General features: G+C 37.1%; 9 protein-coding genes across 9 annotated transcripts; 6 read left to right on the forward strand and 3 right to left on the reverse strand.

Annotated features, from left to right (window-relative positions):
- Positions 1-118: 118 nt before the first annotated feature.
- EIN_229350 (denn domain containing protein, putative) lies at positions 119-1,974 on the forward strand (the record flags this gene model as incomplete). The annotated part of the gene is made up of 3 exons (XM_004255135.1): positions 119-432; positions 530-1,137; positions 1,181-1,974. The coding sequence occupies 3 exons, from the start codon at positions 119-121 to the stop codon at positions 1,972-1,974; spliced, it is 1,716 nt and encodes a 571-aa protein (XP_004255183.1).
- Positions 1,975-2,429: 455 nt separating this feature from the next.
- Positions 2,430-3,909, forward strand: EIN_229360 (hypothetical protein; the record flags this gene model as incomplete). The annotated part of the gene is made up of 2 exons (XM_004255136.1): positions 2,430-2,877; positions 2,933-3,909. 2 exons carry the CDS (start codon positions 2,430-2,432, stop codon positions 3,907-3,909), a joined length of 1,425 nt encoding a protein of 474 aa, XP_004255184.1.
- A 121-nt stretch (positions 3,910-4,030) lies between these two features.
- EIN_229370 (hypothetical protein) lies at positions 4,031-4,534 on the forward strand (the record flags this gene model as incomplete). The annotated part of the gene is made up of 1 exon (XM_004255137.1): positions 4,031-4,534. One exon carries the CDS (start codon positions 4,031-4,033, stop codon positions 4,532-4,534), a length of 504 nt encoding a protein of 167 aa, XP_004255185.1.
- A 190-nt stretch (positions 4,535-4,724) lies between these two features.
- EIN_229380 (ATP-dependent transporter, putative) lies at positions 4,725-6,899 on the reverse strand (the record flags this gene model as incomplete). The annotated part of the gene is made up of 1 exon (XM_004255138.1): positions 4,725-6,899. The coding sequence occupies one exon, from the start codon at positions 6,897-6,899 to the stop codon at positions 4,725-4,727; it is 2,175 nt and encodes a 724-aa protein (XP_004255186.1).
- A 178-nt stretch (positions 6,900-7,077) lies between these two features.
- Positions 7,078-7,593, forward strand: EIN_229390 (hypothetical protein; the record flags this gene model as incomplete). The annotated part of the gene is made up of 1 exon (XM_004255139.1): positions 7,078-7,593. The coding sequence occupies one exon, from the start codon at positions 7,078-7,080 to the stop codon at positions 7,591-7,593; it is 516 nt and encodes a 171-aa protein (XP_004255187.1).
- A 75-nt stretch (positions 7,594-7,668) lies between these two features.
- EIN_229400 (serine-threonine protein kinase, putative) lies at positions 7,669-9,159 on the reverse strand (the record flags this gene model as incomplete). Its single annotated transcript, XM_004255140.1, has 3 exons — positions 7,669-8,399; positions 8,452-9,085; positions 9,133-9,159. 3 exons carry the CDS (start codon positions 9,157-9,159, stop codon positions 7,669-7,671), a joined length of 1,392 nt encoding a protein of 463 aa, XP_004255188.1.
- A 221-nt stretch (positions 9,160-9,380) lies between these two features.
- EIN_229410 (hypothetical protein) lies at positions 9,381-10,460 on the forward strand (the record flags this gene model as incomplete). The annotated part of the gene is made up of 1 exon (XM_004255141.1): positions 9,381-10,460. One exon carries the CDS (start codon positions 9,381-9,383, stop codon positions 10,458-10,460), a length of 1,080 nt encoding a protein of 359 aa, XP_004255189.1.
- Positions 10,461-10,581: 121 nt separating this feature from the next.
- On the reverse strand, positions 10,582-11,817 carry EIN_229420 (hypothetical protein; the record flags this gene model as incomplete). The annotated part of the gene is made up of 2 exons (XM_004255142.1): positions 10,582-11,433; positions 11,482-11,817. The coding sequence occupies 2 exons, from the start codon at positions 11,815-11,817 to the stop codon at positions 10,582-10,584; spliced, it is 1,188 nt and encodes a 395-aa protein (XP_004255190.1).
- Positions 11,818-12,121: 304 nt separating this feature from the next.
- Positions 12,122-13,639, forward strand: EIN_229430 (hypothetical protein; the record flags this gene model as incomplete). Its single annotated transcript, XM_004255143.1, has 1 exon — positions 12,122-13,639. A coding segment is annotated over one exon (1,518 nt), but the record flags the coding sequence as incomplete, so codon positions are not given.

Genomic DNA, 13,639 nt, shown 5'->3' on the forward strand with positions numbered 1-13,639 from the left:
AAATTTGTTTCAAAAAAAACAATTCGATGTTATTCCAAATACACATCCAAAAAAAGTCCGCCTGTTTTCAAAGCTTTAAATTGAAATAATAGTTGAAAAACAAGAACTTGAAAAATAGATGGAAAAGTGCGATAAACTTGTTGAGAATATTATTCACTTGAAATGTATTAAAAAGGAAGAAGGTATTGGGTTTGAATGTATATCACAGTGCCCTGTCAAAGACCCCTCTCTTCAGACTATGGTCTTTCCATTCTGTTTTCCCGAAGGTGATGCTATAATTGAGAAAAAGGATAACTTAGTCCACGCTGAACTTCAAATGAACGAGTCTTTTGCGTTCATTCTCACTGACATTAATGCAGAGAGGAGGTATGTGTACTGTCGAAGATTTACTCACCACAAATTTTTGGAATGTTTCTGCATTGTTACAGACAAGTTTGTTCAACAATTATTTTTTTTCAATTCATTCACAATTGGTTTCATTAAGGATGTTTTTATTATGTTTAATAACTTGAAATTTGTAACATTCTAGACCATTCGAGTCATTATACAGTAAAATACTCGATAAGGCGATTATAATTAGAAAGATCTCTCTTGCGTTGCTTGGAAAGTTTTTCGAAGACATCACAAAACAACCGGTGCCTGCAACAAATGGGATAGTGACCAACATCAATTTCCGACAAATTCCCTACGAAATTGTCTCAGAAGAAAACACAAGAAAACGGCACTCATTTAACGTGAAGAATTTACTCAACTTGTTTGGAGCATCGTTTCTGGTCGATATCATAGGCAACATAATGACAGAGAGGAAGTTCATCTTTTTGGGAGAGTCAATTTCGTTGATATCAGACACCATCATTGCCTTGACTTCACTCCTCCACCCGTTTGTGTGGCATCATGTGTTAGTCCCGATTCTTCCATTGCAACTCTCTTCGTACCCGACAGCCCCAATGCCTTATTTAATTGGTGTCCAAAAGAATTTATGGGGGTCTGTGAAACAAGAGTGTGAAGGTGGGATGGATGATACAATAGTGATTGACATAGATAAAGGCTATCAAGTTGAAGGGTATGACTACTCACCCGTCTTTAATTCCGACTCTGCCAACATACTTCGGTCACAACTTTCATTACTTCAAAAATGTTTGTTGTGTTACAATACAGAATAAATAGAACTCACAAACAGCTGAAGAAGAATTTGACAATGAAGAAGTCTACGAAATATTTCGAGTCTTTTTTTATAAAATCTTCCACAACTACTTTGACTTCTTCATCCGCAATTCGGACCAGAAAATTGTCTTTGACAAAGAGGCATTTTGTGCACAATTGAATGTCTACGACCAAGAGTTTTTTAAAAAGTTTGAGGAATCACAAATGTGCTTCATGTTCTTTAATATGCGTGCAAAACAAAAGGCTGAGAACAACAAAATCGAGGAACTGTGCCCATTCGCTCTTCCACCAAAGCGCCCAGAAGCCGAAGTCTTGGGGTGCTTCACATTAATGACGGAGGTGGCTGACGTCGAGTCAGACCAACCGTTTTCTATGGCGTGTAGATATTGCTTTATGCCAATTGGCGGGAATGAACCGTGTTCTTTACTCCAACCAAACAAGTTGTATCATATCAACTGCTTTAGGTGCATATGTTGTGGACGAATTCTTGAAGGCGACGTATTGCCGGATCCGACGCAATTGGTGTGTATGTATTGTCACCTGCTTGAGAGGGAAGAAATGGACAAACTGGATTTGGATTACGTCATTAAGCGCGACCAAAAGATGACCAAGAACGAACGAAAAGTCGCTAAGTGTTTGAAGAAGAAATTTAAGCGAGAGACACTTAAAGAAAAGAAAGAAAAGGAGAAGGAAAAAATCAAAGAAAAAGAGGAAGAAAAACAGAAGGAGAAACAAAAAGAAAAAGAAAAGTCAAATTCTTCGGATTCTAACAATAACAGCTGTTCAAACAACACTTCAGGAATGTCATAACAACTTGCTTCAATTTCGTTTCATTTCGGCTGATAAATTATTCATTTTGTTCTGTTTATGTTATATGTATGGTTTATTTATTAATTAATTACTAATTAATAAATAGTAATGATGATTAATGAATGGTCATTCTTTTTTTAGTCAATTACAATTAAATAATATTTTTATTATATATTAATAACATATCAAGTTTTATATTGTTAATAATATAAAAACCATTTCTGATTCAATTGATCAATTTAAAAAATACATAAACATTGAATAGTAAAAATTATTAAGTGTTTGAAGTTTGAAGAATTCATTTTAAAAATATTTTGAATATTAAAAAGTCGATGTGAAAAAGAACAAAAAGAAAATAATCGAAAAACAACAACTAATAAAAAAACTATTAAAAAGGTATTTTTTGATTGATTTGAAAAAATTCTCAAGAAGGAAAACTTGAAAATTCAGAGTCAATGGCAGAGATTACTCAGTGTTTAAAGACACTCTACCTCCAACAAGACTCTTTAACAAAACTTCATCAAGTAGCGTTGGAGAGTGGGTTAAACAAGAGTCTCCGTCCATTGGCTTGGAGAATCTTTTTAGGTGTTTTGCCTTCAGAATTTGGTGAGGGATGGGAAAAGATCATTCAAAAGCAACGGGAAAAATACATATCTCTTCGAGCAAAGCATTGGGACAATAAAGAGATGTTGGACCCCAAACCAAAGTTCATTGACCCCCTTGCTCCACCAACAGAAAACCCTGTTGTAAAAGAGAATAAAGACATTTTGAGAAGGGTGGAAGGTGACGTTCAAAGACTTTTTTCCGACCAAGAGTATTTCACTAACACTGAATTGAGGAATAAGATCACGAGAATGTGTTATGTATTTGCAAAGGATAATCCTTTGAAAAACTACCAACAAGGTTTGTTGTTTACTGTGAATATATATAACGTATTGAACGAAGTATTAAGTCACAGGTTTCCATGAACTAATGGCTATCTTATACCATACTTTTGATACCGATAATACTACTACTGTATTTATCAAGTCATGTGAAGAACTCGACTTAACTGACGATGAAAAGAGAATACTGAGATGTGTGTTGGACAAAGAACATTTAGAAGAAGACATTTACACTATTTTTGAGTTCTTAATGAAGGATTTGGGAGACTTCTATCAATCCAAAGACGCCAAAATCGACGACAAAAGATCAAGAATACAAGAGAAGTGTGACGAGATCTTCGGGTACTTGAATACGTACGACGGACAATACCACTCACTGTTAGTCAAACATGAGGTCATCAACATTTTTGCAATCAAATGGATTAAGATGATGTTTGCCAGAGAGTTTTTGTTGAATGATGTTGTGATTATTTGGGACTCTCTGTTTGCGTTTGGTAAAAAGCTGAAACTGTTGGATGGATTTTTCCTTGCTATGTTGCACTTTGTTCGCAATGACATTATTGAAAACAACGACCAAGTCTACACGATGAAAAGGGTGAATAAATTTCCACCTGTTGAAAACCTTCATAATTTGATAACTTTAGCGATCAATATATCCGAGGGTAAACCGCCAGTCATAGTCAAAAAGGTCGAGCCACAACATGAAAAGATCACATCGAAATTGACTGGATTCTTCATAGGGAAGAAAACAAAAGAAGAGAATAAAGGACACGAGAAACAATTTGTGGATAAAACATCAACCCCATCGACTATGGAAGCTATAGAATCGAACGAAACACCATCATGGATGTCAGAAAGTCCTTGGGGAGAGACAGTCACAGGAAAGAAAATTCGAGCGGTGAATGAAAATGCGGAGAAGGCCAAAGCCGCCGAGAATCATAAAATACTGAAACAAAGCATCGACCAATTAGAGGCGGAAAACAAGAAAGAACCTCTCGATATCGAGGCGATCAAACGGATCGTCGAGGATCTGAAGCTCTCGTTGAATTGATTTTTAAATTGCATTTCATATAGAAACTTATAGGAAGTATTATTAGTAGTATTGCTTTGAACACTTTTTATAGTATCGATTGACTGTATTTAATTAAAAGAACTAGAAAAGGTAAAACTCTATGACCACGGAGAAATTTGTCGACCCTCCCCCTTTTATTCAAGAATGGGAAAACGCAGACGAGAACACTTGGCCAAAACCTCCACCATGTTTGGGACCTGACGTCGACTATTTTTCATTCCAAAGAAACATTACAAGAACAAGAGGAAACACTTTCCCTGACCAAATTTTGGATATCAACAAAGACACAAGAGTCTACTTGAAACAACTGAATCACTCAATTCTTGTGGCCTACTTGGCAATCATCAAAAAACAAATCGACCAACCACATGAACCGGAGATACTTAGTCCGTACGTTGAGCATATCAAATTTCTGGTACAAGTCATGTCACAAGCATTGAACACATATCGACCGTTTCAAGCGAAAAAGTATTACTTGATGCTCTTTGAGGAACAAATCCAACAAAAGGAAGAGCTGTATAACCAACTGAAACAGATGGTCGACGACGCAAATGAAAAATACAAGGACTTTGATGTTGATAAAAAGAAGATGGAAGAGTGCTGACTGATTTGATACAAATAATATACGAAGTGATTATTTTTATAATACTCTAATAATATAATTATTATAATTTTATAATATGATAAATAATACCAATTTATGATATAATTATTATAAAAAACTACTCTAAGAGGAATTATTTCTCAAAAACAAAAGCTATCCACAAAATAGAAAAGTAACTAATGCATTACTATTAGTTCTTGAAAATCTCTTTTCTCACGTACCTCTTGTAGTCGACGATATCGCCTGGGAACTTGTCTAAAGTCTTGTCGTGCAAGTGCCAAATCTCATCACAGACCTGGCTGATCAAACGCTCGTCGTGTGTAATAATCAACACACCACCTTGGAACACAGACAAACTTCGTGCTAACGCTTCAACTGTTTCGATATCCAAGTGATTTGAAGGTTCATCGAGTAATAACAAATGTGGCTGTTTGTAAGCCAAGTCTGCGAAGACCACACGTGACTTCTGACCTCCAGAAAGTGTGTCTAACCTCTGTAAAGAGGAGTCTCCCGAGATACCAAACTTACCAAGATGTGTTCTAATCTCTTGAACAGTCTTTTCTGGATATTTATTCTGGAAGAATTGAATGGCATTCACCTTGAAATTGAGCTGGTCGACAAAGTGCTGTGCAAAGACGCCAATTCGCGCCTTTCGATTTCGCTGTACTGTACCTTCTACTGGAGACAACGAGTTGATCAAAAGCTTTAAGAACGTGGTTTTACCACAACCATTACGTCCGACTAAAGCAACACGACTCTCCATAGTCAACGCGAAGTTTAAGTCTCTGAACAGTATTTTTTCGGGGCTGTATCCAAATGAAATATCATGGAAAGATACAATACTTGTATCAAGCGGTTCGACTTCGGGGAAGTTCAACGAGACCTCTGCGTCGTCGATAACAGTGCTGACCTCTTTCATCTTTTCCATCATCTTAATTCTGCTTTGCACTTGTGGGCCACGTGTTGCGGAGTATCTAAATCTGTCAATGAATTGTTGGATGTGTTTCTTTTGTAATTGCTGTGCGTCGTACTCCCGTTGCTGCTGCAAAATTCTCTTCTGCATAGTCGCTTCGAAAGTGTCGTAATCGCCCGGATAACACATCAAATGATGGTCTTTGAAGTGGATGATATCCGTGACAATTGCATTCAAGAATTGTCTCTGATGGGAGACTAACAAGATGGTTCCTTCCCACGTCTTCAAGACTTCCTCAAGCCAAACCAACGCGTGGAAATCCAAGTGATTAGAAGGTTCATCGAGAAGTAACAAGTCCGGCTTCATATAAATTGCTTTTGCAATGGAAATTCTCATTCTCCACCCACCAGAAAACTCTTTGGTTGGTCTGTAAAGGTCTTGTGGTGTGAATTGCAAGCCACCCAATATGGTTTTGATGCGAGACTCTGCCGTGTCGGCTTCCATGTCCTCCAATTTTGCAATGGTGGAGTTAATCTTTTCTGCATTGACCAATGGCTCTTTCTCCAACTCAACTAAGTCTGCTTTTGTTTTCACCAATTCTTCATTTGCTTCGTAAACAGTTTGATAGACAGTTCTATCGTCACCGTTGACTTCTTGTTCAATGAAATGAAGTGTCATGTTGTCTGGAATCGCAACTTGTCTTGTCGCTATCACACGCATCAAAGTGGACTTCCCACATCCGTTTCTACCAATCAAACCGTATCGCCTTCCACTTGCTAAGGTCAAGTCGGCATTCTCCAAAAGAAGGTTTTTACCATACGCGATACTGATGTTGTCTTGTTTGACGTCTTTACAGTTCTGGTCGACCTTAGCTCTGTTGAGAGAAATTGTAGGTGCAGTGACAAACCCTGCCTCTTCTTGCATTTTCTTCTTCTTTTTCTCAATTTCGGCTTTCTTCTTCTCCAATTTGGCTTCGCTCTTCTCAAGCTGCTTCTCTTGGACTAATGTCTTCTTAAACATAGTACCTCCCAAAAGTGTGTTATCCAATTTTTCGACGTTGTATGTTTGTTTCAACTTCTTTGCATTCGAGATGATGTCGTACTCTAATGGTCTGTTCTTCAATTTCTCGCTGATTATCTTCTTCATCTTAGACTCGGTGTTGCACGCTTCTACCGACTTCATGATCTCGAGCATTCTAACTTCAATATCGGACTTAATCATAGCACGAGTGCTTATCAAAGAGTCAATGTAGTTCGCAACGACTGGATCAACAGCATTATCATACTCTTCCACCTCAAACTCTGCGGCACCGACTTTGTGTTCCTTCATTTCTTTGACCTCTTCTTCCTCCTTTTTAATCTCTTCCTCGACTTTTTCTTCAACTTTTTCAAACTCTTGGTTCTCAATCTCGGCGTGGATCACAGGTCCTGGGCTCTTAGTATCTTCCGCCATAAACGACTCTGCTCTTTTTCTGTTTCAAAACAAAAAAATTGAAAGAAAGGAGGAAACCCTGTTTTGCGGTTGAGTTTTGTCTTTACTTGTATTCATTTTTGGACACAATTATAGTTTTTAATGGTAAAAAAGAATTAAAAAAAAGGTTTGACTATATAAACTCAAATTACTATTGGTGATGGACATTTTTGTTGTTTCAGCAAATAAACCACTCAAATTTAACGCCCCATCGAACGGGTCTTATTTTACAATCAGACAAGCAACACTTGAGGGAGATTATGCTACACAACTCTTCATCACAGTCGACAGCAAAACAGTGTTGTTGTGCACTTTAAGCCTTGCAGTCCCACAACACACAATTCAGCTTGCTTTTAACAAAGACATCGAATTGACTGTTGTAGGAAAATGCTCAATTCACGTCGCAATCAATTACAACAAAGAGATTGGGGTAGACCCACAAATCGAGTCGAATAACGAAAAGAAGAAGAAGAAGATGTATGAAGAAGCAGAAGACGACTTGGATGACTCGGGTGATTCGAGTGATTCATATGATTTAGATAATTTAGATGAAGACATTTTACCCGATGATAACATGGATTTGGATGACGAAAGTTCTGACGACGAGATGTTGAACCCCAGATACAAATCAAAGTCCATTCGCAAAGTACCAACCAAAAGGATGAAAAAGCACTAGAAAGAGTTGAATTGAATGGAAATTGACTTTGTGTCTCACCGAACACATCACAACGAAGATGAATAACACCAAAAATTATACTAATGGAACTTCAACGGGTTTTTCTGTGATAGTTTTGATTGCAGTGTCCTTCTTAGCCTTTTTGATGACGACTTCAAAGTTCGACACCAAGTCGGTGAACATTGGTCTTTCGGTATCATTCATTGCACAGCAGTTGTTAATAATGTTTGTGATATGAAATGGAATGAGTCGAGCAAACTGTGGTAAGACAGTTCCTCCTTCCCCGATAGGGTTAGTACTGAGTAATTCGGTGATAATGTGGAACACTAAAACACCATAAGAATACACATCACACCGAGTAGTATATGATGCATCAATTGAAGTGATTTCTGGCGGCATACGGAAGTTCTCATTTTGATTGGAATAGAGTGGGGGAGTCACTTTACTTGTCCCAACCTTTGAAATTCGTTCGCAACTGCAAATATCGCCTAACTTGCAATTCACAACATCGTTCTCGTCAACAGAAAAAACAAAGACACTGTCGCATCTTAAGTCTCTATGGACAATTTGCGAGCTCTGCAAGAATTCCATAGCCTTTGCAATGTCTTGGCAGAACTTGTATTTCAGCACACGACTGATCTCCTTTCCACTCTTCTCAGACTCATTCAAAAAGTGCGTCATAGTGCCGTAATTGGGAAATTCAAATACCAGCGCGTTGTCAATGTCAACTGAATTAAGGCAGAGTGCGATTTGTGGACATCTCATACTTTGATGAATGATTTTTTGCTTGTCGAAGAGTGCTTTAGCTTACTGTGAGTCGATTTGATATCAAGAAACTTTTAGAAATAAGAAACAAACACTCTTGGTCTTGTCCCAGAAGCTTTGTGTAGATGACTGATTGTCCACAAAACGTGTCAAGCCGTTTTACAAAAGACAGTGTTTTCTTTCTTATCAAATCGGGGAATATTTCAACATCTCTTGGATCAGGGTCACTAAACTCTGCTTTAGTAATCACAAGAGAGACTTCAGTGAGTCCTCTCAGAGTCAAGTATCCAATTAAATGTTCGCTCTGTGTTGGAACTGCATACTCAAAGTAAAATCTGATATTGAATATGATAGAAGGCTTCAAAAAGGTGAATATAAAATTGATAGTAGACATCATTGTATCTGGTTTAGAAGCGATTCTTTTGGGTTTGGGTGGTATGTCACACTCAATTGTGATGAAGTCCTTCACTTTAATAGTTTTACCTTCGACTTTAATTAAGTGTGTAAGGAAGTCTCCAGCTTTCTTTTGTGGTTTCCAACAGACAAATTCGACTTCATCGTTCTCGTCTGTCTTTGTAGTGTCTAAAATCTTATTGTCCAACACCTGAATACCAAGAAACGATATTGGTACCTTGTCCAAAATTGGTTTTGTTTCAAAACATATTTTACACTGTTGAGGAATGTTCGTTGGCAGTTGGTGTGAAAACTTTTCAAACCATTGTTCGACCTAGCTGTTAACATAATTTCAACACCAATCGACAACACTTGACAAACAGATTCTGGTGTAAAGATGGGATTCATCTGTATTTATATAGTTCATATTTTTGTTGTTATCTGTATGGTTATATTACTAGTTAATTTATTATAATTAAATCTATAAAACACACTCAATTGAATTAATGTATTTTATTTGCTTTACACACCTCCCGTCCAAAAATTTTTAAACATGCAAAGGAAATAACATTTTTAACACAAATTTGGAATAAAAAAATGTTATAGAAAGAACTACTATAAACCCTACTATGTCATCAAGTGTGTGGCTAAGCTGGGACGACTGGCGTCGCGCCCAAAGTGTTATTGTCGAGGCGTTACAAGACCCAACAGAAGCACATGTGACAGAAGCGCTCGATGCAATTGAATTGTGGACGAATCGACAAATACTGAACGTGCAAATAGAAGCGACGGTCGACGTTTTTAATTCGATTAAAGCGTATGTGAAAATGCCGGAACTGTTCACAAGTGTTGCGTCGTTCACTATCGTACGTTTTGTGAATGGGATGGTCGATGCTCCACAACAGTTTGGAGCGCAGCACAGAACGGTGTATATGGTTTCTTTAGAGCAAAAAGTGCCAACCATTTTAGTTGATATGAGACATTCCATTACACATGGAATCTTACCTTCACGTCCAGTCTTATTTGAGATGATTAAAATCATTTCCGAATTTTTAGTTGTGAGGTATTGGCGAACAGAAGAAAACGAGTCGACGCCAATGTGGTTTTCTGAATTAAAACGTGCGATAACCAGAAACGACGTGGACCGACTGAAAGACATCATAACAGACGGTCTTAAAAACTTGACAACAGCTGGAGTGTTTTCAATCTCTAAAGATATCGCGAGACTTGCTGGTACAGACATGTCACCACATTGGAAAACACTTGTGAAGTATTTGTGTAATAGAGTCGGGTTTGCAGACGCTTTGGTTATGGGCGCGACTCTCCAGTTCTGTGCGGATACAACAGATATTGGACTTGCGAATTGGTTGCTCTATTTGCTCAAGAATTATAACACTGACATACAACCTATTGTCGAAGTCTTCATTCAAAACGGGTTAATTTTTGACGTAAACGTTCAAGAGCTTCTTGTTAAAAGTATTCCAATGATCAACGCAAAACAGAAAGGGTTTTTGGACGCTTACATCGTCGTGAAGAAAAACGCTCAACCTAATGTTACTCTGAAAACCTTAACTGACTTCTTGGAGTCAAAACCACAACTAAAAACAGAGAAGGTTGGACGCTGGACTAGAGTACCACGACTCAACTACTTCACCACAGACCAACAGAGTCTTGTCATACCTCAAGATGCCAAGATGTATGTCGTTTGATTGAATTGAATGTTTAGTATTCTTTTATTATTAAGTTAAACTATTATGTTCTATTGAAGATGTTTTAAAAATAGATAGAATACTTATTAGAAAAGAATAGAATAAAAATGAAGATAAATACTTATTTCTTTTGTAACTCTAACTTCTTTTTAACGGTCGTCGCAGTGATTATTGCAATAATCGTAAAGAGTGAAATGAATATCCGGATTATCAAAAACGCCAGTGCATATCTGAATATGCACTCAGTAATAACATCGAGATGGGGGAGTTGTTTAAGAGTGAGTTGTGATGTATTGTTTTTAAGATATGGAGGTGTTTCGAATGGGTCGCTCATTGGTGCAAAGATTGTTGCGAAGTTCTTTGTGTCATTAAAATACAGCATCATCGCATTTGATATATAAATTCGCATTTTATTCAACCCCCACTCATGTGTTGGCAACGACTGAATAGTTTGTATGACGTCTTCGCTTTGGATTATGAGTTCTTCATTCTCCAAGAACATCCCTGCGACAAAGTAAAAGTGGGTGTGCAACATTTCCGTTGTCATCAATGCGTCAAACAAATAAAACACATAAGGTGCGTAGAAGTTCCGAGTGAACGGACATATGAAGGAGCGTGTTGCGATCATATATGCTGTGGGATACTCTTGTAAGAATGTATGTAAAATAGGGTGGTGGACTTCAATCAACTTTTCTAGCACTTGTATAGCATTAAATATCCTTCCAAAATCCGCCTCGAGTAATTCTCTGTATTTTTCTAATACTATACTCATCGTGAAGTAACAATCCGCTTCAATTTGTAACAACCATTTATCAGTGAAGAGTGCTATATCGCTAATATCTCTCGCCTCTTCAAATGGTACATGTTCAAATAAGAATGGAAGAATGATAACAGCGACCCAATCTAATAACCCTTGGAAGAATAGAATATCAGCGTGCTCAAAAGACCACACAACACTGATCCTTTCTAACATCTTTAATGTCACTTAAAGTCGATAATACCTTAATCTTTAGTAACAAACTTGACAAAATTGTTTACACTTGAAGATCTTGAAAGGTTTCAGACTCATACGTGGAATGTCTTTCCCAATTTGGTCTTTAACATTCTTCCATGCTTTTGGATATTTGTGTTTCGTAACGTGGAAATGGAAATTAACCAAATTGCAATATTCCGCCTTTTTGATTTTTTGCTTGGCTTCGTGGAGAGAAGTGTCCTCTGGAAGATATCCACTTAATACTTTCCAAACAACAGGACGAAGTTTGTCTGTTATACCGTGTTGTGCATATTGTCGGAGTACATCTTTGCATACTACTTGAGTTGACGAGAAGTAACTGTCCAGTGTCGACTGGTCGCTCATCTGGTTTGTGTTTTTAAGTTGAAGAGTTATAAAAAGCAATTAGTTTAATTTATTATATTAAACCAATTTAATTGTTATTAAATAAATAATTATACATATATTATAGATTTAATGCTGTTTTTTTATTATAATAAAACTATAATTAATAGTATATATATTTATATTATTTTAAGGTATTTAGATATTATATTTATTGATTATAATGGAGTAAAACTATAAGTATAGTTTTAAAAATAACAAATTATAGTAAATACAACGTGTTATTAAAATATAATTGAAAACTAATAAAAAACAACCCAGAGTCATGCAGAACGTGTTCCATACCTCAACATTTACTCCACTATTGAGCTCATCGAGTCGGGGAAATCTCGGGGTTGGTGGTTCAAACATCTGTTACATCTCCGATCCAGACACAAATTATTTGATCAATTTGGAAATGCCATTACACGAAAATGTCGATATTGGGATGCCTACCCGGAGCAACGCAACTTTTGTGATCCCAGGAAACGACTACAAAACGGTGACGAACAACGTCACGTCGATGAACTGGAGCAAGAACGACTACAGGCCAAATAAAGAATCGTTGTTGGTTTGTTGGAATTGCCAAACCCTTGTTATGTACACTGAGCAAAAGAACATGACGACGCCAACAGAGTTATGGAAGATTGAGAAGAATGTCAGTGAGTTACTTCATGACAAGTTGGAGAATATATGGAGCGACGAAGATAAAAACAACGAAACGAATCACGAGGAAGATAGTGACACATTGATTAAGAGGGGATACGAACTCTTCATAATAAATGCTGTATTTACAGAGAATAATAATGCTATTGTTCTAACACCAAATTCGTTGTTTCATATCAACTTATTTTCCGATGAAGTCACATTAGTCGAACTTGAAAATGACAGCAAGAATGTTGTGACATATCCACAAGACGGGAAATTGTTTTGTATTGTTGGAAATATCTTTGGTCAGCTGGATGTGTATTGTTTTCAAGACGGGAACTTCACAACAAAAAGAACAAAAATACTCGACAAGGACTTTTGTTTGCCGAACAGCCTTGTCATTATACAAAACAAACTCTTTGTGCTCAAGTCGACATTCATGTACATTGTGGATTTGACAAATTACGATGTAGTAGAAAGGCTCTGTGTTGGTCTAGTCAGCTCATTGTTAAAAAGTAGTGACGGAAATATATTGTTACACGACTATAATAACACAGTCAGAGTGTTTGACGTTGGAAAGCATACAATAGATTTTGTGTGTGAGAATGCAGTCGCAGTAACTGAGAGTTGTGGGTGCGTCTCAGTCTTAATTCCCCAACAAAACGTTTTGAACCATTCGATATACCCAAACCACTTGCTTATGCGATTTAAGAACATTCAACACCAACAAAGTGGTGTTTTTGAAAGACATTGTATCAACGAAATGGAGGTGATGTGGGACAAAATGAAAACATTGACCACGCAGTTTCGAAGTAATGGAACCCTGTTGGAGCGCGATGACACACAAAAAAAGATTATTGAATTAAGACGCGAGATAAGTTTCTTTATCTTGATGAAGTTGTTTGCAATACTTTTTGAAGAAAAGATCGAATTCCAAAACATCCCAAAAGAACTCCAAGAAATGGTTTTGAACTACGAGTCTTACATTGGTCATTTTGAATGCCCTGTTTATTACCAACAATATCTTGTGGAGTCTAAGGGTATATGCCCACTCTGCAAAAAGCCAAGTGAATTACATAGCGGGATTTCTGTGTGCGAGTTGAATCACCAATTCGACATCTGTTCAAACACAAAACAAACAGTGTTGTACCCTTAT

The sequence above is a fragment of the Entamoeba invadens genome (genome assembly GCF_000330505.1).
Source record: "Entamoeba invadens IP1 unplaced genomic scaffold scaff_1105074725849, whole genome shotgun sequence".
Lineage (NCBI taxonomy): Eukaryota > Evosea > Mastigamoebida > Endamoebidae > Entamoeba > Entamoeba invadens.